This window comes from Oreochromis aureus, linkage group 9 (assembly GCF_013358895.1).
Source record: "Oreochromis aureus strain Israel breed Guangdong linkage group 9, ZZ_aureus, whole genome shotgun sequence".
Taxonomy (NCBI): Eukaryota; Metazoa; Chordata; class Actinopteri; order Cichliformes; family Cichlidae; genus Oreochromis; species Oreochromis aureus.
Window position 1 is genome coordinate 35274782 of NC_052950.1, and position 26569 is coordinate 35301350.

The window sequence follows — 26569 nt, forward strand, 5'->3', positions numbered from 1 at the left end:
CGAGGAATGAGACACAAAAGGAGGGCACAGCTGGGAGTAATCCGACCTGACGAGACAGGGAAAAGTAAACTGAACACACTGACGTCAGACACAGACCTTCACAATAAAACAGGAACTACACAAGCAAGGACACAGACTAAGAAACGCGGACTAAACACAGGAACACATGGGCAGAACTGAATAAACACTGCACCGAGGAAGGACAGAACCAAAATCACAATAATAGAAAACACAAAACGCTGGGTCAAAAGGACCCAGGATCATGACACTATTAGTCGTGCACTGCACAAAGTTGGCCTTTATGGAAGAGTGGCAAGAAGAAAGCCATTGTTAACAGAAAACCATAAGAAGTCCCGTTTGCAGTTTGCCACAAGCCATGTGGGGGACACAGCAAACATGTGGAAGAAGGTGCTCTGGTCAGATGAGACCAAAATGGAACTTTTTGGCCAAAATGCAAAACGCTATGTGTGGCGGAAAACTAACACTGCACATCACTCTGAACACACCATCCCCACTGTCAAATTTGGTGGTGGCAGCATCATGCTCTGGGGGTGCTTCTCTTCAGCAGGGACAGGGAAGCTGGTCAGAGTTGATGGGAAGATGGATGGAGCCAAATACAGGGCAATCTTGGAAGAAAACCTCTTGGAGTCTGCAAAAGACTTGAGATTGGGGCGGAGGTTCACCTTCCAGCAGGACAACGACCCTAAACATAAAGCCAGGGCAACAATGGAATGGTTTAAAACAAAACATATCCATGTGTTAGAATGGCCCAGTCAAAGTCCAGATCTAAATCCAATCGAGAATCTGTGGCAAGATCTGAAAACTGCTGTTCACAAACGCTGTCCATCTAATCTGACTGAGCTGGAGCTGTTTTGCAAAGAAGAATGGGCAAAGATTTCAGTCTGTAGATGTGCAAAGCTGGTAGAGACATACCCTAAAAGACTGGCAGCTGTAATTGCAGCAAAAGGCGGTTCTACAAAGTATTGACTCAGGGGGCTGAATAATTACGCACACCCCACTTTGCAGTTATTTATTTGTAAAAAATGTTTGGAATCATGTATGATTTTCGTTCCACTTCTCACGTGTACACCACTTTGTGTTGGTCTTTCACGTGGAATTCCAATAAAATGGATTCATGTTTGTGGCTGTAATGTGACAAAATGTGGAAAAGTTCAAGGGGGCCGAATACTTTTGCAAGCCACTGTAACCTGTAAACACAGTTCCCTTCACTCATAAACCCAGTAATCCTGTAGTAGAAAGAACATCAACCATTAGTATGTCCTGCTGTAACTCACATAATCAAACACATGATTAACTCTCTGCTGTAGAAAAGAAATGTAAATGTTAACGCTGCGCACAAGCTCATGAATAACACACCCCTGATAGATTCACAAACACAGAAAATGGCATTTCACAGGTTAAATCGTCACGCAACCTAGGATGCTGCCGTCATCTTCCTGCTCCTGTAAAAAAACACACATAAATTCATCCACGCTTTTGTCCTGTCTAGGTGGAGGTTAACCTTGAATAGTGGTCAAGTCTTGTCAGCTTTTATCAGCTTTTACCAGTCCGTCAGTTTTTTTTCACTCATTCATTCATTCATTCATTCATTCCGTGATTCTTTGCTGATAGTGGAATCGATCGTCGCATCTTGTTTCCACCCTCAGCAAAATGACGTCATTTCAAAAAGAAAAAGAAGAACTGAGATCGGATTACCTCGCTGAATCCTTTTTGGGCAGGGACTCTCATTTCTAATTGTCCCAAATAAGCGGCTTTCTCCAGAGCCCATTGTAATTTTTGGAGAAACTCACTGGCAACGGTTTTCTCGACATGTTGTATAGCGCTTTTAATTCCCGTCATGCAGATCTACTTAAAGAAAAGAAATTCACAAACACAAGTCAGTGTACTGTTCAAAAACAAAAAATAAAATAAAATAAAAATAACAAACAAAACTGTCAAACAAAACTCCGAGTGCACTGTCCAATAACAAAATAAAAATAAAAATAAAAATAAAAATAACAGATCAAAATAAAAACAAAATTAAATAAAAATACAGAAGCCCGGTCTTAGGACTTGTCCCAGAATATTCTTTTTCTAATAAGTGAAAACACACCAAGTCTAAGAGTTGGTGCCATGATAAAACCTTCCCCATACATCAGAAACAAAACAAAACAAAACAAAAAAACAAAAAATCTGCGAATTTTATTCATTTAAACTCTGGCTGCAGGATTCTGCTATCATTCAATCATATTCCCCAAAATAATACTAATTCAGTTGTCTATGTATCATTTCTCAACCCACTCAATAAACCAGACAGGATGATGGTACAGTATTACCTACTTAAAATTGTGTTTGGTCCTAATAAGCTTCATTGCGTGTGTGTGTGTGTTAGTCAGGTTAATACATTTACTATTTCTGTATGTCCATTTATGTACCTTCCCCCTTTTTTCTGAAACAAAACTCCGTTCACTCCAAGTTTTGTTTCAGAAACATCTAAATGAAAATCTCTATCACAGTCAGGCACAGCTAAACCCCAAATGCTTGCAGGTTACCATCGGCAACCACGCTGTGTGTTATTAACCCCTTCTACCAATACCCTCTTTTGATGTGTAACACTTTATGTATGATTTTATATTCTCTGTAGTGCATATCATGTGCACGTGTGGTGTTGTCTTTCCTTTTCTCTAACAGTACTCTTGCATACCTCAGTACTTGTCTTCCTCCCCCTTTTGTGGTGGTCTGGACACTTTGTCAATCCTCCACTTCAAGGCAGTCGTTTGTCTCCCCGGATTCCTTAACCCAATTTGATTCCCCACACTAAAACAGCATTCCTCTTCTTTCACTCTGGTCCTCTCTCTCCATTCTTCTCTCCCACTTTGCAGTCCAATGGCAGTCAGTTCTCTTCAGCTTTGTCCCGTGTTTGCTCCCACTGTCTCTTTCATTGCCATCTTGCTCCAAACATGGCAAATGTCAAACTCCAACAATCTTCTCAAAAGTCCTTCACACACAGTGAGGTTGCAGCTTGCTGGAAACGCATCTCCATTCATCCAATCAAGATGATGGATCTTCTCTTTCTGATGCCGTTTGCCCATAGTGGTGCTGGACCTCTCTGCTCAGGTCTCTGGTATTGTCTCTTGGACGGCTGTCCACTGTTGATGTTCATCCTCGTGCTTCTGGAACTGCACTCTGTGTCTTCAGGGAGAGATTAGCTTCTGTGAAGCTTGCTTTTTCAGGATGAGGATGGGAAGCTACAAAACAATTCAGCCAAAAATTCTGGCTGGGGTTTCTATTTTTGTTTTTTGTTTTTAATTTCTAATGATCTTAACCTATAATTTTCTTCTGACTGCTGCCCGTGGAGAATTGATCCAGGTCCGTTCCCCACCTGTAATCGACAGACTGAGAGACTTTCATTATTCACTATGACTGCATATGTTTCCATCACTCCTAAAGCAACACATCGCCGCTTATTTTGTTTTAAACTCTACTGACTTTAAACCCCGAAAATGAAATTTTTATTTGTTCTTAACCGCAAACACACAAAAAATCTTCTTGATGTTGTTGTTAATTATTTTCATCCACAACACTCCAAATTATGTTTTCTTTTGTGTCCAGCAGGGGAAGAAGGTGACCTGTAGTGTCACTGCTTCCTCCAGTTGGAGACAATTTCCCACTCACACTTACGCACTTTTTATTTTCTTTATTTTCATTATTTTCTTTCTCTTTTTCTTTTTTTTTACCCCATTGTTTTACACCCACACATTAATCCTGTTAACTCACTCCTCCAACCTAATTTTCCTTTCACCCCAACAGCTCTCATACAGTCAGCAATCAAATTCTCCATTCCTCCTTGAGTACTTGGTCACCTTTAAATGTCACTGTTAATTTTATCAATTTATTTATCATTTACTTAACACTAATCCACTGTTTAGTTTTTCTTTAATTACTTTAGTTCATTTTCTCCTATTTGATCACTATGATTTCTTAACTATTATTATTTCACAGAAAATCAACTAATGTACTTTTCTCCCTCTTTTGTCATCAAGGAATTCACACACACACACAGGCTGGTCACTCGCTCCCACCTTTCTTTCTCTCTCACACACACACATTTTACTCCTCCTTTGTTCCACCTGTGAACCCGCCCCCTGAGGCTGGCTCACACACACCTCATGCTTCTCACAGTCCTATTCAAACTTTCTGCGAGACACTTTCTCTGCTGATTCAGGACAACGCCCTGATCAGCACACAGAGCGGGTGCCGTCCGCTCTTGTACGCCTCAACCTAACTAGGACAATTAGGCTCACAATCTTCAGATCGCGCCACATTTGCCTCACGAATTATTCAAACTGCGCCACGGACTGGATACCGCAGTTTCTCTTCCCCATAAAAATAAAACCAAATTAAACCCCCCAATTGACTTCACAGTTTGCAACAATTCACGACACGGCCTCCTGCCGCGATTTCTACACACCACAAACACACATTTTTAGACCCAAATTCTTTTTGTTACTTTAATTGACTCCCGTAATTCAAACGAGACGCCGACTCTAACGGCGCTTTTCACACACACAACGCAGTCTACAAACACTGCAGTCAGTGAAGCAACTTGCCCCCACTCTCATGCAGGTTATCAACCGCGACTAGGATCCAACACCTAGCTTTAGTTATTTAAGGCGCCCTCAGTGCCCAGGTCACCACCCCGGCAAATCCCAAGGATGCGTCCGACCAAGGGTGGAGTTGCCAAACTCGGAGCGCACACGGCCCTCAGCCGGCGACGAGGCCTTAAACCCCGCTTTCTAACTAATAGTAACACACGTTTCCTGCTTTAACGCACGGAGGACGGATCACACACCGCCACTTTTTCCTAATAACTAAGACGGATCACACACTGCCACTAAAACGGATCAAACACCGTTTCTTTAACATACTGAGTGAATTTACACTGCGATACGCTCAACTTAGCGAACAGATAATTTAGGCTTTAAACAATATGCATGCTTCGAAAATAAACAGGTGGTGCTTACCTTTTAATCATGTGAGCTAGCTTTCTGTTCGCCTTGTTTCACGATCTCAGCTCTGCCAATTCATCCTCTCTGGGCCTCGAGCGAATCCGGGTCACGGCACCAAAACTGTTTGCAAATCAGTTTTGCCCCGGTTCTTTTATTCGTCGAGGGATCCAGAGATGGCACCGGAACTCAGTAGTCATTTTTACAAAATCTTTATTCATCTTTATTCATCTTCATTCATCTTCATTCAAGCATGCACTTCTAGAAGGGAAGACGAGGCCGGTGTCCCTCTGAAACAATCTTCACCCCTTTGTTAGTCACAGCCAGCTTTATAGAGGCGGCCGCATCATAAAACCCCCATAGTGTGCTCCAAACTCTGTCTCTGTGTGTATGCACGAGCACATGAGTGCCTGTGTGTGCTGCATGCCAGCGTGTCTATGTGAGTGCACGTGAGTGAGTGTGCATGTGGATGTGTGAGTGTAACAGTTTAAGCACTGTGTGTGTGTGTGCGTCTCTGCGTACGTGACTCCCTGACAGTCATAAAACTCCCTCTCCCTTCCAGACCACAGTTATCAAGTTACAATGTTGAGACCCCCACACAGGTATCCTCTGGGGAATTTCCACTCAGCATTAACTCCTCTTTGTCTTACTTTCACAGTTCAACTGTGGGAGGGTCTCCTAAGATCTACTCCTAAGTTCATGACACAGTCAGGCCTTTATTTATATCCAGGGCAGTGTCAGTGTCTCTACCATAATTCTACATTCTATCTTAACACATTTCTAAACTCTAAAACAAACTAAACATTCCTACATGTCTAAACTCTAAAATAAACTAAACATTTCTACACTTGTTAATAATTTTACCTCCTCACTACGTACGACTCTGGATACTGTAGCTCCTGTGAAAGCTAAGGTCTCAAATCCGAAGTACCTGACTCCGTGGTATAATTCTCAAACACGTAGCCTAAAGCAGATAACTCGTAAGCTGGAGAGGAAATGGCGTGTCACAAATTTAGAGGATCATCATTTAGCCTGGAGAAATAGTTTGCTGCTTTATAAGAAAGCCCTCCATAAAAGCCAGAACATCTTACTATTAAGTCACTGATTGAAGAAAATAAGAACAACCCCAGGTTTCTCTTCAGCACTGTAGCCAGGCTGACAAACAGTCAGAGCTCTACTGAGCCAACCATCCCTTTAACGTTAACTAGTAATGACTTCATGAACTTCTTCACAAATAAAATTTTTATCATTAGAGAAAAAATTACCAATAATCATCCCACAGATGTAATATTATCTACAGCTACTTTTAGTACCATCGATGTTAAGTTAGACTCTTTTTCTCCAATTGATCTTTCTGAGTTAACTTCAATAATTAATTCCTCCAAACCATCAACGTGTCTTTTATAGACCCCATTCCTACAAAACTGCTCAAAGAAGTCCTGCCATTAATTAATTCTTCGATCTTAAATATGATCAACCTATCTCTAATAATCGGCTATGTACCACAGGCCTTCAAGGTGGCTGTAGTTAAACCTTTACTTAAAAAGCATCTCTAGACCCAGCTGTCTTAGCTAATTATAGGCCAATCTCCAACCTTCCTTTCATATCAAAAATCCTTGAAAGAGTAGTTGTCAAACAGCTAACAGATCATCTGCAGAGGAATGGCTTATTTGAAGAGTTTCAGTCAGGTTTCAGAGCTCATCACAGCACAGAAACAGCTTTAGTGAAGGTTACAAATGATCTTCTTATGGCCTCTGACAGTGGACTCATCTCTGTGCTTGTCCTGCTAGACCTCAGTGCAGCGTTTGATACTGTTGATCATAATATCCTATTAGAGTGATTAGAACATGCTGTAGGTATTACAGGTACTGTACTGCAGTGGTTTGTATCATATCTATCTAATAGACTCCAATTTGTACATGTAAATGGAGAGTCCTCTTCACACACTAAGGTCAATTATGGAGTTCCACAGGGTTCAGTGCTAGGACCAATTCTGTTTACATTATACATGCTTCCCTTAGGCAGCATCATTAGAAGACATAGCATAAATTTTCACTGCTATGCAGATGACACGCAGCTCTATCTATCCATGAAGCCAGGTAACACACACCAATTAGTTAAACTGCAGGAATGTCTTAAAGACATAAAGACCTGGATGACCTCTAACTTTCTGCTTCTTAATTCAGATAAAACTGAGGTTATTGTACTCGGCCCTGAAAATCTTAGAAATATGGTATCTAACCAGATTCTTACTCTGGATGGCATTAGCTTGGCCTCCAGTAATGCTGTGAGGAACCTTGGAGTCATTTTTGACCAGGACATGTCCTTCAACGCACATATTAAACAAATATGTAAGACTGCTTTCTTCCATTTGCGCAACATCTCTAAAATTAGAAATATCCTGTCTCAGAGTGATGCTGAAAAACTAGTTCATGCCTTCATTACTTCCAGGCTGGACTACTGTAATTCATTATTATCAGGATGTCCTAAAAACTCCCTGAAAAGCCTTCAGTTAATCCAAAATGCTGCAGCAAGAGTCCTGACAGGGACTAGGAAGAGAGAGCATATTTCTCTTGTTTTGGCTTCTCTTCATTGGCTTCCTGTTAAATCTTGAAGTTAAATCTAAGAATTGAATTCAAAATCCTGCTCCTCACATACAAGGTCTTAAATAATCAGGCCCCATCTTATCTTAATGACCTTGTAGTACCATATCACCCTATTAGAGCACTTCGCTCTCGCTCTGCAGGCCTACTTGTTGTTCCTAGAGTATTTAAAAGTAGAATGGGAGGCAGAGCCTTCAGTTTTCAGGCCCCTCTTCTGTGGAACCAGCTTCCAGTTTGGATTCGGGAGACAGACACTATCTCTACTTTCAAGATTAGGCTTAAAACTTTCCTTTTTGCTAAAGCATATAGTTAGGGCTGGACCAGGTGACCCTGAATCCTCCCTTAGTTATGCTGCAATAGACGTAGGCTGCCGGGGATTCCCATGATGCATTGAGTTTTTCCTTTCCAGTCACCTTTCTCACTCACTATGTGTTAATAGACCTCTCTGCATCGAATCATATCTGTTATTAACCTCTGTCTCTCTTCCACAGCATGTCTTTATCCTGTTTTCCTTCTCTCACCCCAACCAGTCGCAGCAGATGGCCGCCCCTCCCTGAGCCTGGTTCTGCCAGAGGTTTCTTCCTGTTAAAAGGGAGTTTTTCCTTCCCACTGTCGCCAAAGTGCTTGCTCATAGGGGGTCATATGATATGATTGTTGGGTTTTTCTCTGTATTTATTATTGTGCAATCTACTGTACAATATAAAGCACCTTGAGACGACTTTTGTTGTGATTTGGCGCTATATAAATAAAATTGAATTGAATTGAATTGCATATTTTAGACCCTGTACTTCTTACTTCCACTTGACTAAAAAGTCGAGTCAATGCTTCTACTTTTATTTGATTATTTTTAAACAGAGGTATCTAAACTGTAGTAAGGAACGTGTGTACTTTTGACACCTTTGGTTAGCGTCAACACTGTAAATTTCGTCACAAAAAGATTTATATATTTATCAATACTTCTATTCGTTATTCTATTCTGTACGCTTTTTTATTGGCCAGATTTTAGTTAACCCCTGTTCAATTGACTGTTATATGTCAATAGAAACATATCTCACAAATTAAAGTGTGTTGTTAAATATTTGGGGGGTTTTTTTCAAGAATTTTCTTCCCAAATCTATTACATGCCAACTGTAAATTGTTATTTCTGCTAAAACATGAACTTAAATGTGTATATGGTGTTTGTTTGTTTTAGATGCACATATCAATCTGGAATTCAGGCTTAAAGCCAGAATTGCAGGAATGCAACACGTGTTGCAGGGGACTCTTTCACTGCCCTCTGTGCCCCACTTTCAGCCCTACTGTCAGGGCAAAGATTGCGGAGCATCTAAGTGTGCATATAAAAAATGCTTTGCATTTCAACGGTATGTTTGTATTAAATATACTTTATAGTTATAAATATGCACTTTTTTAAGCACTTCTGCAGTATCTTTGTTGACTTAAAAGTTGCTGTTGACATTGTACAGTTCAGTGCATTCATCTGCCACAAAATAGTGTTTTTAAAAAATATATTTTTATTTACTTTTCACCACTTTTCTTGACATAACTTTTGTGATCCATACCATTTTGCTTTCATTATTGAGGTTGGCTTGGATGTTTTTGTTAACATGTACAATCTGATTGTTAGATAAATTGATTGCATTCTATACAACTACATTTAAATTACATCTGTTTGTTTGTTTTTGTTTGTTTGTGTGTTTGTTTGTTTTTATCTCTTACAGATAAAATGATATGCCGGTGCAGGCTGCCTTGTAGGACAACAGGACACTTTCACTGCCCTGTCTATAAGATTACAATCATACGGCGTGGGGATATGGCAAGGCATTTATTGTCTTGTCAGCATTCTTCAATGCCAAGTCAGCCACCATTATCAGGACTGCTCCCCGCTGAACTCTCCGAGGAGACCCGTATTCCTCCGGCAGTACTCTTCGAGGAGCCAAGGTTTTGTCTTCGGTATCTGAACCATTTTCTGAATCTTTGTTAGAACATTCATATGCTCTACCCTCTGTGTTCAATAAAATTGCAGCTGATGGAAAGTCCATGAAAATGACATGCCCTCACTGTGGCCTTACTCTTCGTACAAAAAACTACAAGGCTCACATGATGAGGAAGCACTCCAACCAATCAATAGATGTTTGCCTGGCCAGTCATCTGCAGTGTGTTTGTGTAGATGAAACTACAGGGTTATTTGTTGTGCAGAGAACTGGCCATGGGTTCTCTGTGCCAGTTCACATTCAGAGGAAAACATGGGGGGATGTCTCACAATATCAGATGTGAGCTGAAGGAATGTCAGCAATACCAGTTGCTGGCCCAGCAGAGCGGACTAGGCTTCAGTTTATGTGAGCACCTTCACTCACTAGATTACTGCCGAGAAACTGGAAAAGAAAAGGAGGTTTTTCTTCAAGAGCACATCGTGATGGAAATGGTGGACCTTAAATTTTTTGGAGAGGCCAAAGCTGCTACATGCATAAAGAGGCAGAAAGCTGCCCAGATGGCACATGCTCCACTTTGTGTGAGGGTGGATTTTGGTGGATCCTCAACACAGATCTGTTTGTCTGTATTTGAACCGGAAATACACAGTTTCTGCCGTCTTGGCAGAATATTTGTGACTTACAATGCTCTGAGGAACACCTGGCATTGTGCTTGTGCAAAGCCACGAATATCATGTCCTCATAAAAACATAGCTAAATGGCATCTCTTCCAGACACAGAGAGACATCTTCAAATCAACTGTACCACTATCATCAGGCACCCCATCACAGATGACTCAGGAGAGTTCTTCCTTTGAGGACAATGCTGCCGTCGAAAGGAGTATACGCTATATTTTTAAAGAGAAAAAAATTCCTGGATCTCTTCCAGAAAATGTCATCTCACAGAAAATGGATCATCAGAAACAGCTCTTTCCATGTGAAACGTTGTGCCAGGTGTGCCCAGAGCACCCTAAACTTGATGAGGCTATTGTAATTACCAATAAAGCGAGGATTGTCAGCATGATGGGAGTGATTGAGAGTAAGTTTTAATGAATAAGATTAAATATCAGTGTGAAATAATTAGTTATAATTGTTCCTATACTAATGTTTTGACATTAATGTGATTTGTCTTTAACAGATGTTTCAACACACCATAGATCGTGTCCTCAGTGCCACATGGTCTACAGATACCAGGAGTGGACAGATGGGCTTCACAACTTTGACAACCACGTTGTTTTGTCTCTTGAACTCTGCCATTTTTGAGAGAAAATCTGCAGGTGAGGATCGCAAAAATCAAATATACTCATCTGAAGATTGCTTTAAAAATGTGTTTGTGTCATTATGATATGTTGGTGCCCAAATTTAAATATCTGTGTAATCATAGTCTTCTTCACCCTATTATCATATTACAGAACCATGTATCCGCTTCAAGGGTCATTGACTTATTGGAGGGCTTAAGAAGAGTGAAGTTTCCTTCTAGGGATACCATTTTTCATGCTTATTGCCATTTTGAGGCTTTGACTGACGCAGAATGTACTCCTGCATAAACTGTGGGTTTCACCCCCCTGTGGTAGTTATGGATTTACACAGAAAAGGGGTGTTCAAGTTAGCAGGTAAGTTTAATGTACATTTGTGTTAATAGTTCATTGTGTACATTATGTGCTTGTTCTTATGAGTCAATTTATTATAGTGAGTGACCTCAAAGCCCCGGAAGACTTCAATGGTGAACATGACATTGAAGGTTTTTGGAACTCTATTCACCTGGAAATGATAAGCCGTGGGTTTTTTCCAAGTGAGTGATGGCAAAAACTTATTGAAAGTCATTCAGTGTTTTAAAGTAATTTAGATTGTAATTAAAAACATGCCATTTTCTGTAGGCGGCGTGTAGAATCCATTTTCAGTTCCACCAAGTTACACGCACTGGGCACCATGGATTGGGAGTGAAACTCGAACAAGTGGCATTGTGCTTAACACAGAGTTTCAAAAAGTAGGAACAAGCTCTTCACATGAAGCAAAGCTTAGCAGTGTCACAGAAGACCGTCTGTTGGATGAACTTGCCAAACAAAAGGTAAAATTGCTTTGAAGTTTTCAGAATATGTGACATAAAGTTCTGGAGTTGTTCCATTTACAGTTTTCCCTAATTACTGTCAGGTTGGAGTGGTGAGAAAATTGTGTAAAGCATGCAACATCGACTCCAAAGGCTCCCGCTTTGATATCATCACCAGACTGAGGGAGAAGATGAAGAGCAGGCAGACATATGATAAGCTCTTTCAAAGCATATGAGGTGCCTCTGGTAAGCATCACTTAGCGATTATTAGAAGTAGCATTAAAATATGTAATTACAATCACAAACAACTTTTTAAATCTTTGCTTGCAGGAGGATGGTCTGTAATACTATGTCCACATGGCATTGTATACAGTGTTAAATTTAATCTTCATGCTGAAAGTCCCCGGGATTTTGCTGACCTTCTCCTGTCCTGGAAGCACATGCCAAACGTCTGTGTTTACGATTTTGCGAGGGGTTTGGCACACACACCAATTTGCGGGTTCCTGATAAACTGCCATTTCATCCACATGAAGGTCGACTGGCTGAGCCCACTGAGGAAAATGTCAAGGCTGCACAGGATGGAAGCCTGAAAGTGAATCTTCCATGGCTACATGAAAGGATGGATAGTGTAAATGAAAATCCTCATCCTGTCACTGGATCATCTGACCATTATGTCCTGTATGACAGATTTCATGAGGGAAATACAAAAGATCCCAAGGACATATTACGCAGAATTCAACTTGTCCCAGAGCTGAAAGGCTGGCTGAACAGTCAAGTTGTTGAACAGTTCTTTGCAAACATGAGGAAAAGCAATTACTTTTTAAGTAACATGAGTCCATCCACACATGTGTTTCTGATGAGAAATATAACTCATCATTATAACACTGTCACCAACAAGAAACTTCTGGAGAGGCAGCTAAGACATGGTCGACTTGGAAAGATCAATATCTCATTGTTGGCACTGGGTCAAGCTGTCGTAGGTAAGTACATGCATTGTCTCATGACCAGAAGGCTACCATTGTTCACATGTTAGATTTGTTCCTATCTGTGTGTGTATATTGTTGTTTTCTTTGTGTCCCTAGCCCCACAGGTGTGCAATAAACCCAGAGAAACCACAGAAGCGGTGTTGAACCCAGCACCTTCAATGTCTGGTGACACTGGTAAAATTTCTTATTTTGAATAGTGATTGTCATATATAGGTGAAATAATAATCTTGCATTCATTATCTTGTTGTAGTTGAGGGCTCATGAACGAATTTGTTACATGCTGTTTCAAATGAATTTCCTTCTGTAAATAGTGCTTATTTTTCTTGCATTTGTATAGTGTTTTGTCTGAAACCTGTTAAAATCCCTACAGAACCTCAGGTAAGAGTTGACAACAAGAAAGCCAATAGAAGGTCAACAGATGCAACTTTTCCTGACCTGTGTGGACCACCGTGCGAAGCTCTGACAAAGCCTGAGAACATTTTGGCCAGCCGTTCATCCTGGTGTTTTGTACCGCACCCTGGCCAACAACAGCTTGTATGTTAAAGTTTTCAGATGTCACAAAGTGCAACTTTTAGTGCTTATCTGATTTTGTCATCCACAGTCTATGACACCTCTCTATTTTTTTTAGCTCAACTATGTTCTGGACATCAGCAGACCCAAAGATGAGCTGATTGTTGAAACATCTTCTGGATGCCTCACACGGGCAGATTTTTGGACACTGGGTTTAAACAAACAAATGGAATCGACTGTAAGTATTTTGTTTCTATGAATATGAAATAATAAAGTGTACATTCATTTTGTTGATGATTTTTTCTGTTTCAGATTGGAAATGGCTGTTTTGAGCTTATCACTAAAATTGTTCAGTCAAAGGTACTGTATGTTGTATATGATGATTGTCAAGCTTTAATTTAAAGAGTTGTTGTTTTAAATGTGCTGTTTTTACATTCTAGGGGATAAGCATTTACATAGAAAATCTGTATGTCACCCGGACTTGGCTTGCACCCTATGGCTGTGATCCATTGCAGTCCTTTCCTGTAAGTGCACCATCCTTTAAAGAAACAAGCAAGTAATCAAAATGATTATTTTATAACTTTGGTGAGAGTTCATATACAGAATACTTAAAAATAAAATTCTGTTTCAGACTGATGCTCAGAGGATGGACATCATAGTTCTCCCTCTCTGGACACCTGGTCATTTCCAGTTGTGTGTAAGTCTTGTTTTTTGACACATACAAACTGTTTGAATTTTGCTATGTGTCTGAGATGTATTCAAGCTTTTATGACGCAGTTTCAAAAGTCTTTGATTATGATCGCTTGCAATGACATTGTTTTCAGGTTTGAAGTCATGGCTAACTGTCTTTTAGGTACTGAAGCCACCTAAAAGAGAAATCCTCTTTCTTGACCCATTATACACAAAGGCAGGATTTGGTGGCCAACAATATGTTTCACTTTTGAGGTCACATTTTTATAAGCATTTTTGGTTTGTTCCAGAGTTTTCAGGAACCTGTTCAGTGTTCCAGGTTAAGTGCATCCCAGATCATGTTCTGCTGATCTTTAGTGTTCACACATACAGTACACTCACATGCTTTTTTATAAAGTATATCAGCATGATGCTTCAACATTTTATTTCTCATCTTCACATTCTGATCAAGTCAGTGATGCTGTCTTTAGATGAGTTTCAGACATAAATAGGGTCTTCAAATGTTCTACTTCAACATAAAACACTATTAAATATTACTTTATAAAATATGCCAACCTTAAATTAAAGCTGAAAATGCTTTATTTTGACCAACTGTGAGCATGTGACTGTACTTTTTCATTTTGTTATGCTGTTTTGTTGAGGTCGTGTTCCTAAGGCCTGTAGTTACAGTTGGTGCTATTAGCAATAAACATTTCACACCCATCATGATGATGTCTGTTAACTTGTGAATGTAACTGTCTTGAAAAAAAGGAATCTTGCAGTGAAGCTCATTCCCGGGCAGTGGTCAGAAAAAAAGAGCTTTGACTTGAAGGTATGTGCTAGTTTAAGTGTATGGTGAATAATATGAATTACACTAGTCTTCTTTTAAGGGATTTTATTAACGAGCCTTTATTTTCAATGTAATACAGGGTTTTTCCAAGCCAAGACTATGGAGTTGACTGTGGGATCTTCATGCTGATGATAATTTTTCTTCTCTTCTTGAAATTCATACAGAAGCTAATTTAAGCTTCTAAAAAAATGACATTTTTATTTTTTCTTCCAAATAGTCTGCTCTGTACGTGGCACTGGATGCACCATTTGACTATACTATAGTAAGTATCCTATTTACTTTCACAGCAATGGAGTCTTGAATCTTTTGAAAGTTGTTAAATATGTTTCATATTAATATTTTACAGTCAGACATGCCCTACTTGCGTAAATGGTGGTGCTTGCTGTTGATGGAGAACTTTGATCTCAGGAGGTATTTATATTTTGACTTCTGTTCTATGTTGTGTCAAAGTTTACACACCTTAACAATATCAAAATTTTCTGTTAAGCTCTGGCAAGCTATTTGCACACTGGAGAGAGGAGGCCAAAGCTGTGCTTGAAGGACAACAGGTGCCCATTTTCAGACTGAAAAAGCGCAAGTTCCAGGAAGTCAGTCAGGTCAGTATTCGCTTTAAACAGTAGTGTAATTGCATGGTTAGTGACATTTGAATAACTGTTAAAAAACTGTTCTGCAACAGAGAAATAGCTATGTTTTTATCCCCATTTGCCTGACACAGGAGCCAGCAGTTGTTGAAGATCTGCGTCCTGCTGTGCAGTGGGTTGTCCAAAATAAGGCACTTTTCCGTGGACACGTAACAATGCCAAAATATCTGTCCTTAAATCAAGGGGACCAGCAGAGGGTCTTAAGAGACATGTCAGAGGAAGAAGACACTGGAGCAAGGGACTTGTTCCTCTTTGTTTTCAGTTTGCAGAGGACATGGAGCTCTTTTGAAAAGCATGTGCTGATGAGCAGGGACTAAGGGTCAGTGCTATGTTTGACATGTAATGGACAAATGAAGGCACTGGCTGTGTTTGTTTGTTTGTTTAATATGTCGTTGTTGTTTTTTGCTTTGTTTTTGCATAGAACAAAATTCCAATTAAACTTATTTGATTCCATGTCCATACTTATAATAAAGGATTACAGTGTAACAGCATTAAATGTAAATGTAACAGCATTTTTTTATACTTGTAATTTCAAAATAAAAAGATTATTGTTGATATTAACAGTAAAGAACTGTAATCAATAATATTTTTATACATTTTAAACATTAACACTCTGGGCTCTATCCTGGCCATTTGTGGCCACTTCACTTCTTTTTTTTTGACCACTACACTGCAGTGGACCAAAAGAATGACACAGGTTTGATCTTAAGGATCTAATAGTTGTGTGTGTTGTGCATGACATTGCCACACAAATATGTATTTGCAAGATAGAGTAGAATAAATTATAACGCATCAAATATTACACAGGCTGCAGAGAATTTCTGTTGATCCTGTTCTGTTTCCCAGTCAAACTTAGCTTTGAAGCACCTGCTAAAAACACTTTTACATTTCATAACAAGACACCATAGCCAAAATATTAACAAAGTATATATGATTAAAAAATTCAAAGCTGCAGCACATACAGCAACAAACACTGTTAGTAAATGTATCCTGGAGTTTATGCAGGTGCAGAAAGTGCTGCTGCTTTAAGTAAGCCTAACAGCTTCCAGATCACTTATTTTTCTGGAAAGATGGTAGGAAGGGCATCACTGCTCATCTCTATAATCTCCCAGATCTTGGAATACATTGCCTTTGTCCCATGAAACCACTTCACAGTACTAGGAGTCCACTAAAACCTATAAAGAGAGTGATCCTGGAAGAAATGGGGCGCACACTAGTGACCTCAACAATTGCAAGACAGCCTTTTCCCCAATGCTCAGATGGGGAAAAAAGGAAGTTTCGTGAAAACATTAGGACTTTATCACCGTTTTATCTGAAAAGTTAATGGTAATATATAACCTAACAGACTATAAAGAGTAAAAAATTTAGATACAATTTCGATTTTGATGAAAAGGACTGGTGCTATTTTAAAGAGTCACGTCGGTAAAAGTAGATAAATGTTTTAAGAAATATACATTTTATAGCATTTTGTGAACATACACAAAAAGTGGCCATTTTTGGCAACAAACAAGCTGAGAGAGTTTTATATTTTTTGCTCTCCTTGAACAAAAATAACAGTTCATAATAATCAATGTTGATGTTAATCAATTAGATGTCCCAGACTCTACTATTAATAATACAGCAGTCCCTCGTTTATCGCAGGAGTTACGTTAAAAAAATAACCCGCGGTAGGTGAAATCCATGAAGTAGCCAACTTTATTTTTTACAATTATTATAGATGTTAAGACTGTAAAACCCCTCACTACATGCACACGAAATCGACGTCACATTTGGAGTATGCATTTGAAGTACACTTCGAATTGGGACAGCCGTTGTCGCGTGGCGGTGACGTAATCGCACTTAAAATGCGTACTTCAGGCGTGCAGACCCTTGAAACTCAGTCTGGATTTATGGCCAACAGACACATATCCAACAACATTAGACTTGTTTTTGACCTAATTGATTATGCAGATTTGTGTAGGGATGATAGCTTTATCTTATTCGTGGATTTCTGCAAAGCATTTGATACAATTGAACATGGTTTTATTTTTCAGGCTTTGGACAAATTTGGCTTTGGTTCTTATTTTCAGAATGCAATTAAAACAATGTACAAAAATGTTAATTGCTCCATCAAACTACAAGCAGGTACATCACCAAGGTTTAACTTGAACCGCGGTATCAGGCAAGGCTGCCCCATCTCCCCATACTTATTTCTCATCTGTTCTCAACTCCTTTCTGATTATATTAAACGCAGTCCTCTGAAAGGTATAACAATTGCGGATAAAGAATTATTCATTAGTCAACTTGCTGATGATACCACTCTCTTTTTAAAAAATGCTTCACAGGTGCAGACGGCTATTAATACAATTAATGCCTTTTCTTTAGCTTCAGGACTCCACCTAAACATTGGCAAATGTGAACTGCTTGCCCTTAGAAATTGTGCCAGTCTATCTATCGCTGGCATCCCAGTGAAAGAGTCTGTCACTTACCTTGGTATCATCATTAATAAAAATCAATCCACCAGGTGCTCCCTTAATTTCACTCCAATTTTGGACAAAACACAACGTAAGCTAAATGCTTGGCTGCAGCAGGATTTATCCATTAAAGGGAGAGTTTTACTCACAAAAGCAGCTTATGCTGCTTTGTCTCTTGACGTAAATAAAGAAACCCTGGTGGATATTGACAGACTTCTTTATAATTTCATATGGAAGAATAGAATTCATTATATTAAAAGGTCAGTTTTATCCAACTCATACCAACATGGTGGAGTAAACTTTCTGGACTTCTCCTCATTAAACAATGTGTTTAAAATAAACTGGATTAGAAAATTTTTCAGGAACCCAACCTCAATTTGGAACTTTATTCCCAATTATATTTTCTCAAAAATTGGTGGTCTTGACTTCCTTTTGCTTTGTAATTACAATATCGATAAAATCCCTTTAAAACTATCCAACTTTCATAAACAAATGCTTCTTTCCTGGTCATTGATTTATAAACACAACTTTTCTCCACATAGATACTATATTTGGAACAATAGAGACATTTTATACAAACATAAGTCTGTGTTTTTAAGTAACTGGTTTGATAATGGGATTCATCGTGTTGCACAACTTATAAACCCTGTTGGAGGTTTACTCTCTTACTCAGAATTTTTGAATACATATGGTCTTCCTGTTCCACCAAAGGAATATGCCATAGTGTTTGATGCTATCCCTGCTGGGGTCTTAATGTTGTTTAGAAATCCTGTTGTTAATGATTCAACCCCTTTACCGCTGGATCCTGCTGTTACTTATGTTGGTCAGGTGTGTTTCCCCTCTGTAAAGAGGAAAAACAACCGTGAAATACAAACTCTGTTTCGAAAAGACAAAACTTGTGTCCCAACGGCTGTCGCCTACTGGAACAACTTATTCCAGGACCTGGAATGGGAGAAGATTTGGACCTTACCGTCAAAATTTCTATTAAATAACAAAGTAAAGGAAATATCTTTTAAAGTTATACATCGTTTTTACCCAACCAGATCTTTTCTTGTACGTTATAAAAAGGACATTGATGTTAACTGTACATTTTGTAACTGTGTGAAGGAAGATATTTCTCATTTGTTTTGGTCATGCTTATACACAAATCTTTTCTGGCAAGAATTTTGTGTTTTTGTTGTTTCCTTTATCTTTTCTGAGTTCTCTCTTTGTTATGAAAAAATATTGTTTGGTTTCTGTAAGTACCCCATGCACAGGGCAAACGAATTTTATTTGATAAATTTATTGATATTATTAGCTAAATTTCATATACATAAGTCGAAATTTTCTAATGCAAAACCATCCTTTCAGTGCTTTGTAAATGAAACCAAACAATATGTAAAAACCATACAACATTCTCAAAATTTAAAAGCTGTCCAAACCATAAACTTATGTTCCCTGTTCAATATCATGTGATTCGTTATTAGACTGTTTTGTTTTTCCATAGAAACCCCCTGACATTGTGCTTGTTATTTTTTTATATTTGTATTCTGTGTTTTGTCAATAAAGCGTATTAAAAAAAAAGAGAGAAAAAAAAGCGTGCAGACCCTGAATTGGGACACAGCCAGTGGCTGCAGCCAGGTGCTCTTGAACCGGCGAGCTAGTTCCTGAATCAGTCACATGGTACGGACTGCCCGCGAGGCCTCGAACGTCACTGCATACGTAATCAAAGCGAGCCTCGATACACGCTTCACAAAAACTCCCCGAGATTACCCGACACAGGTATCGAAGCTTCGACACACAGGACACATCACTAGTTATCAGGCCTTATTCCAGTTTTTAAAAGAGAATAAACATTTGGGGAGGGCTTGAGGGTCGACAGTCCATACCAGTTGGTGGCGGTAACGCACCATTTTACTGTTTGCAAACCGCCAATAAAACTTAAGAAGAAGCAGGGGGAGGAGACGAAGAAGAAGGGGTGTGCGTACTGTGCTCTTTGCTGTCTTTCCGCCGTTTGGACACTTTTTGAAGAACCCGTATCAAAGTATTGTGGAGAAGCGTCGTGTTAAATCTAATCGATGAACGGCTTTTTGTCAGGTATGTATTGCAGCTGTGAAGACGAACGTACGTTCTCCTGTTAGGTTACAGCTGGTAGGAAGGTGCGTTCAGTGTGTCTTTGTAATTTTAAGTTTCCATGTCAAACGAGAAAAACAGTTAATTCTGGACGCGCAATTGTTTGCTGAGTTTGGTAACAAAGTGTTTTTGTAAACCACGTGATGATTTAAGTCATTTAATTTTCACAGAATAGCTATGTGAGCGAAGCTAAAAGAACAATATTTTTATGTTTAGTAAACTGACGTCTCTAAATGTAACTGCTTTTATTTTATTAGTTCTGACGAGGACAACTGAGTGATGTTGTTGGTGAGCTTGGATTAAATCATCTCTAAACAAAGAACTTGTCCTCGTGGTGACTGACTTGGGGAGTGGAGGTCAGTGAGCCCATTGTCTCTGCTGGTCCGACTCCAACTACAAAGCCGGCCCGCTCGCCCCCTCCTGAGTCTGAGAGGAGATCCAGAGTAAGTCAGTTATAACTACATTGGTTGCTTAACTTTATCATTTTCTACAGGGTCTCTCTCTCTCTTAGCTCATTTTGGTTTGATTTCTGCCTTCTGTTTAGCCTCTCTGTTTGTCTGCCTCAGTACGTCAATGTTTTATCATTTGAGATAAACTCTCTGTTTTCCTTCATATGAAGGTGATGTCTGTGGAGTGATCTATGTGGAGATTGTGGGAAATATACACGTAGCAGTATTTCAGTAAGTGTCAGTCAGTCAAGAAGCAAAAGAATATTTAAACTAAAACACATTAAAAGAAGTGTTTTGCTTGTAACTGCATACGTGCCTGCACAGGGGCGGTTAGAACAGGATGTACTCAGGATGTGGCGTACATGATCACGGGCCTCATAACAAACAACAGGAGACAGCTGGGGGTGAAAGGGTCTCGAAACAGCATTCTAAGTGTTGTAAAAATGAGATGCAGCTAACTGTCGCTGATGCATGATATGTAACTTGCTCATGCATCTTGGGCGTGTCCAACCCTTTAAATAAAGAAGTTCTCATCCTTCCTCTTTGAGATCTACCGGACTACACTGAGGGTGGTATCGTGTACGTCTCCCACATATGTGCTTAATACATAATTGTTGTTGACTGGACCTGATGTGAGTATTGGTTGTTTGTTCTCAGCTCAACATGAAACAATCCGGACAAGAGGCTCAGCATGACCTCATTAAAAATGCTCTGTTTTCCTTTTCCACTTCTCTTCTTTCATTTTCTTTCTGACGTATTTTCTTGTGTAAGCTGTTAACTGTTGTGATGGAGATTTCTTTATTTTATGTGTTGATCATATGTTTTGACAATATCACTTTAGTAATATCTATAGTACATTTTGTGTGGCTTTGTTCTACATACAGGAAAACATCAAATATGTATTTCACAGGTTATTCCACACACACAGATGGGTATTGTGAGTGAGTTGGACTGACACTCCCAGGCACCATGAGACATTAGGCAGATAGTGAGACTCCTTCTCCTTATCTCCAGGGAGGAGGTGTTGAGATGAAAATATTTGAAGTGCCTCAATTCTATGCTTTATATTAACTAAAATGCCATATAACCATATAGTGTAGTATTAAGTGGACATGGCCCTGAAAAATGAAGGCATTAGACTACGTGTCCTTGGGGGGTAGAATGCTGTAGACTCTCGCCCACGCTTACCTGTGAAAAAGTAGAAAACAGGGGACCATCTTCTAGTGGAGATGCATTATAACTCACCTGTGCATTATAATAAAAGGCGCTGATTGCAGCTGACAGTGTCTGCAGACTTTGATAACTGTGTGACACCCTCGTGGTTAATCAGAGGGAAATCTGAGTCGGTGTGGATTTGGTTGTACAGCTCTCACACATACAACCTGAACTACACATTCTAAGTGTGATGTTCTTCAAATTTGAACAAAGTTAAAACTAAAAACCTTTGAAGTCACACAAGCCAATATTTTATTCACAAGTTGAACTTTTACTACTTTTATCCCCAAAATGAGCTCACTTCAAATATTTACCACAGCATAGCGTCCCCAGGCACCTGAGACGTTTGGCAGATGGTGAAACTGTTTATCTTTGTGAGGTAAGAGGGGGCACTTGCGGATGAGCTGAAGGTATAGACCTGATGTCACTGTTTGGGTTCTTTGTCATTACAGGAGAAAGAAGTGAAAGCAGGCCGAAACCTCAGCACATGGATGATATCAACCAAAAACATCCAGCACCAGCAAGTAAAGATGAGCCAGCGGCGATCCCTGTGGAAAAGACTTTTCCTGCTATGAAGCAGCCCAGAAGACGCAAGCGCGCCAACAGGGAGGGCAGAAGCTTGAGCTGTGATCAGTGTGGGAAGTCTTTTACTCAGATTGGTAGCTTACAATCACATCAGCTGACCCACACCAGTGTGAAACCATTCAGCTGTGATCAGTGTGGAAAGTCCTTTACTCTGAAAGATCATTTAAAGGTACATCAGCTGATCCACAGCGGTGTGAAACCATTCACATGTGGTGAGTGCGGAAAGTCTTTTATTCAGAGTCACCGCTTAAAAGCACATCAGCTCGTCCACAGTGAAGTTAAACCATTCAGCTGTGATCAGTGTGGAAAGACCTTTACTCAGAGATCCAGCTTAAAAAATCATCAGCTGATCCACACCGGTGTGAAACCATTCAACTGTGATCAGTGTGGGAAGTCTTTTACTCAGATTTGGAACTTGAAATCACATCAGCTGTTCCACACCAGTGTGAAACCATTCAGCTGTGATCAATGTGGAAAGACCTTTACTCAGAGATGCAGCTTAAAAAAACATCAGCTAATCCACAGCGGTGTGAAACCATTCAGCTGTGATCTGTGTGGGATGTCTTTTACTCAGAAAGCTCACTTAAAATCACATCAGCTGATCCACACCGGTGTGAAACCATTCAGGTGTGATCAATGTGGAAAGACCTTTACTCAGAGATGGAACTTAAATCAACATCAAGTCGTCCACACGAAATTTAAAGCTTTCAACTGTGATCTGTGTGGGATGTCTTTTACTCAGAAAGCTCACTTAAAATCACATCAGCTGATCCACACCGGTGTGAAACCATTCAGCTGTGATCAGTGTGAAAAGACCTTTACTCTGAAAGATCATTTAAAGGTACATCAGCTGATCCACAGCGGTGTGAAACCATTCACCTGTGGTGAGTGCGGAAAGTCTTTTATTCAGAGTTACCGCTTAAAAGCACATCAGCTCGTCCACAGTGAAGTTAAACCATTCAGCTGTGATCAGTGTGGAAAGACCTTTACTCAGAAAGGTGACTTAAAGAGACATCATATGATCCATGTTGGAGGTAAATCATTTGTCTGTGATCAGTGTGGAAAGTCTTTTCAGGATAGAGATCACTTAGAGAAACATCAGGGGGTCCACAGTGAAGTTAAACCTTTCAGCTCTTATCAGTGTGGAAATTCTTTTACTGCAATTGATAGGTTAAAAATGCATCAGCTCATCCAATCTGGAGTTAAATCATTTGTATGTGGTGACTGTGGAAAGGCTTTTACTCACATGACTAGCTTAAAATCACATCAGCTCATCCACTCTGTTGCTAAATCATTTGTGTGTGGTCAGTGTGGAAAGTCTTTCTTCCATAACAAAAATCTATTGAGGCATCAAAAGACCCACAAAGTGCCCTCCTGTGAGAAAAGGGGCAGACCAATGGGACATTACCCTGACAGGGTTCATTTGAACTCAGTGGGAGAAACAGGGGATCTGAACAAAAGTTCTTCTGGATGCTGCGTCAAACTTAAAAAGCTTGAGATCAGGCTTCACAGAATTCAGCTTTAATTTCCTGAGAAAGTCAGAGCTTCACTATGTCTTTGTAGATCTAGTGAAACCATGAAAGGGTGCAAAAAGAGGCACTGTGGTACTGCATGATGAAGTCAGAAGTGACAGAGAAGTATGTGAGCGTGGTTCAGGACATGTACAGTGGCTTGCAAAAGTATTCGGCCCCCGTGAACTTTTCCACATTTTGTCACATTACAGCCACAAACATGAATCCATTTTATTGGAATTCCAGGTGAAAGACCAATACAAAGTGGTGTACACGTGAGAAGTGGAACGAAAATCATACATGATTCCAAACATTTTTTACAAATAAATAACTGCAAAGTGGGGTGTGCGTAATTATTCAGCCCCCTGAGTCAATACTTTGTAGAACCACCTTTTGCTGCAATTACAGCTGCCAGTCTTTTAGGGTATGTCTCTACCAGCTTTGCACATCTACAGACTGAAATCCTTGCCCATTCTTTTTTGCAAAACAGCTCCAGCTCAGTCAGATTAGATGGACAGCGTTTGTGAACAGCAGTTTTCAGATCTTGCCACAGATTCTCGATTGGATTTAGACACCAGACAGGTCAGGGATAAAGTTATTGAGAAATTTAAAGCAGGCTTAGGCTACAAAAAGATTTCCCAAGCCTTGAACATCCCACGGAGCACTGTTCAAGCCATCATTCAGAAATGGAAGGAGTATGGCACAACTGTAAACCTACCAAGACAAGGCCGTCCCACCTAAACTCACAGGCCGAACAAGGAGAGCGCTGATCAGAAATGCAGCCAAGAGGCCCATGGTGACTGTGGACGAGCTGCAGAGATCTACAGCTCAGGTGGGGAATCTGTCCATAGGACAACTATTAGTCGTGCACTGCACAAAGTTGGCCTTTATGGAAGAGTGGCAAGAAGAAAGCCATTGTTAACAGAAAACCATAAGAAGTCCCGTTTGCAGTTTGCCACAAGCCATGTGGGGACACACAGCAAACATGTGGAAGAAGGTGCTCTGGTCAGATGAGACCAAAATGGAACTTTTTGGCCTAAATGCAAAACGCTCTGTGTGGCGGAAAACTACCACTGCACATCACTCTGAACACACCATCCCCACTGTCAAATATGGTGGTGGCAGCATCAAGCTCTGGGGGTGCTTCTCTTCAGCAGGGACAGGGAAGCTGGTCAGAGCTGATGGGAAGATGGATGGAGCCAAATACAGGGCAATCTTGGAAGAAAACCTCTTGGAGTCTGCAAAAGACTTGAGACTGGGGCGGAGGTTCACCTTCCAGCAGGACAACGACCCTAAACATAAAGCCAGGGCAACAATGGAACGGTTTAAAACAAAACATATCCATGTGTTAGAATGGCCCAGTCAGAGTCCAGATCTAAATCCAATCGAGAATCTGTGGCAAGATCTGAAAACTGCTGTTCACAAACGCTGTCCATCTAATCTGACTGAGCTGGAGCTGTTTTGCAAAGAAGAATGGGCAAAGATTTCAGTCTCTAGATGTGCAAAGCTGGTAGAGACATACCCTAAAAGACTGGCAGCTGTAATTGCAGCAAAAGGTGGTTCTACAAAGTATTGACTCAGGGGGCTGAATAATTACGCACATCCCACTTTGCAGTTATTTATTTGTAAAAAATGTTTGGAATCATGTATGATTTTCGTTCCACTTCTCACGTGTACACCACTTTGTATTGGTCTTTCACCTGGAATTCCAATAAAATGGATTCATGTTTGTGGCTGTAATGTGACAAAATGTGGAAAAGTTCAAGGGGGCCGAATACTTTTGCAAGCCACTGTATGTGTGGTAGCAGTGACTACCACACATACTTGGGTTGAAGGTGGGGGGAGGATTACATCAATTCTGAGCCCCTTCTTTCTTTTTCAAAGCGAGGGCAATACTCAGGAAAGGATGATGACAATAGAGCTGCAAGACAGGATGGAAAGAAAAAGAGTTTAAGAGAAGATCATCAATGTTGTGAAGCGATTGAGCCGCGATCACAAAATCTTAGCTTATGGAGTTAGTTATCCCAATACAAGTTTAGCAAGTTAAACTTCACTGGCTGTGTCCACAAACAGCATACAGAGCAAACATTACTCCATCATCTGATCACAAGAAAAGCAAAATGTCAGAACAGTTCACCTTCTGGGTCAAACTGTCAGACCTGTTACTGTTTATTTGGCTGTTCATCGTGAGGTAATTATCAGTGTCAGTGCTGTGCCACTTCTATTGTAACTCACATGAAATGTGTTTTAAATTGGCTCTATTTTCTTACAATATTGTGTGAGTCTGTTTTGCTACATAAAGACTGAACCCCTCCTGCAATTTTTAATGTTACAGCAAAAAAAAAAAGGTAAATTCATAAATTTGTCATTTTTTAAACAGGCATATATTTAATGTTTTCAGTGGTCTGTGTTTTCTTACAGGATGTGAGTGTGTTTTGCTCCATGAAGAGACAAACCTACATTTTATGTTGCAGTAAAAATATTTTTATTGTAAGTCATAAATTTTACTCATTTTCATCCAGGCAGTATGTAAAAGATTAACTGAATCCTATGAAAAATAAAATGTATAAAGATGTGATGTATCTTTCCATGTTTTTCTGAATATTTACACACTGCTTCAAATTAATTGCAGTATAATTATTTATTTATTTCTTCCTCTGTAAGAAACTGACTTGCTGTCCCTTTGTTCTCGTGTACCTAAGTAATTGTGGGTAACATCTTGATGCCTGCTCAATCATCCAGGTAAGGAAATCCCAGAAGTTGATTCTGTTCATCTGGACGTAGTCCCACTGAAAACGCTAACGTTTCGTCACTCATCCAAGAGACTTCTTCAGTCTCAGCTGACTGCAGGTTTCTCCAATCTTATAATCCATGTGACAAAGGTCCTCACCAGACTTCTTTACTCTTCTTCCTGGTCATCCCAGATACACCTCATGATGGCTGTGTCATCTGCAAACTTCTGAATG

The 26569-nt window shown here is 39.9% G+C and overlaps 3 protein-coding genes across 4 annotated transcripts; all 3 read left to right on the forward strand.

Moving 5' to 3' along the window:
• The first annotated feature begins 8834 nt into the window (after positions 1 to 8834).
• LOC120441712 lies at positions 8835 to 12092 on the forward strand. The gene is made up of 8 exons (XM_039617042.1): positions 8835 to 8970; positions 9328 to 10614; positions 10714 to 10852; positions 10988 to 11188; positions 11266 to 11367; positions 11453 to 11643; positions 11727 to 11868; positions 11953 to 12092. Exons 2-3 carry the CDS (start codon positions 9777 to 9779, stop codon positions 10836 to 10838), a joined length of 963 nt encoding a protein of 320 aa, XP_039472976.1. The 5' UTR covers positions 8835 to 8970; positions 9328 to 9776; the 3' UTR covers positions 10839 to 10852; positions 10988 to 11188; positions 11266 to 11367; positions 11453 to 11643; positions 11727 to 11868; positions 11953 to 12092.
• Positions 12093 to 12110: 18 nt separating this feature from the next.
• LOC120441713 lies at positions 12111 to 15780 on the forward strand. 2 transcript variants are annotated; one of them, XM_039617043.1, is made up of 14 exons: positions 12111 to 12602; positions 12705 to 12782; positions 12979 to 13142; positions 13237 to 13356; positions 13431 to 13478; positions 13559 to 13642; positions 13750 to 13815; positions 13972 to 14063; positions 14559 to 14619; positions 14717 to 14768; positions 14855 to 14899; positions 14984 to 15048; positions 15125 to 15233; positions 15353 to 15780. In XM_039617043.1, the coding sequence occupies exons 1-10, from the start codon at positions 12242 to 12244 to the stop codon at positions 14744 to 14746; spliced, it is 1104 nt and encodes a 367-aa protein (XP_039472977.1). In that variant the 5' UTR covers positions 12111 to 12241; the 3' UTR covers positions 14747 to 14768; positions 14855 to 14899; positions 14984 to 15048; positions 15125 to 15233; positions 15353 to 15780. The 2 variants fall into 2 exon arrangements, with proteins under 2 accessions (XP_039472977.1, XP_039472978.1); XM_039617044.1 differs by lacking the exons at positions 13972 to 14063; positions 14855 to 14899; positions 14984 to 15048; positions 15125 to 15233; positions 15353 to 15780 and having other exon boundaries at positions 14717 to 14746.
• A 3720-nt stretch (positions 15781 to 19500) lies between these two features.
• Positions 19501 to 23859, forward strand: LOC120441669 (gastrula zinc finger protein XlCGF26.1-like). The gene is made up of 3 exons (XM_039616891.1): positions 19501 to 19807; positions 20101 to 20286; positions 21960 to 23859. The coding sequence occupies exon 3, from the start codon at positions 21995 to 21997 to the stop codon at positions 23615 to 23617; it is 1623 nt and encodes a 540-aa protein (XP_039472825.1). The 5' UTR covers positions 19501 to 19807; positions 20101 to 20286; positions 21960 to 21994; the 3' UTR covers positions 23618 to 23859.
• The last annotated feature ends 2710 nt before the right edge of the window (positions 23860 to 26569 follow it).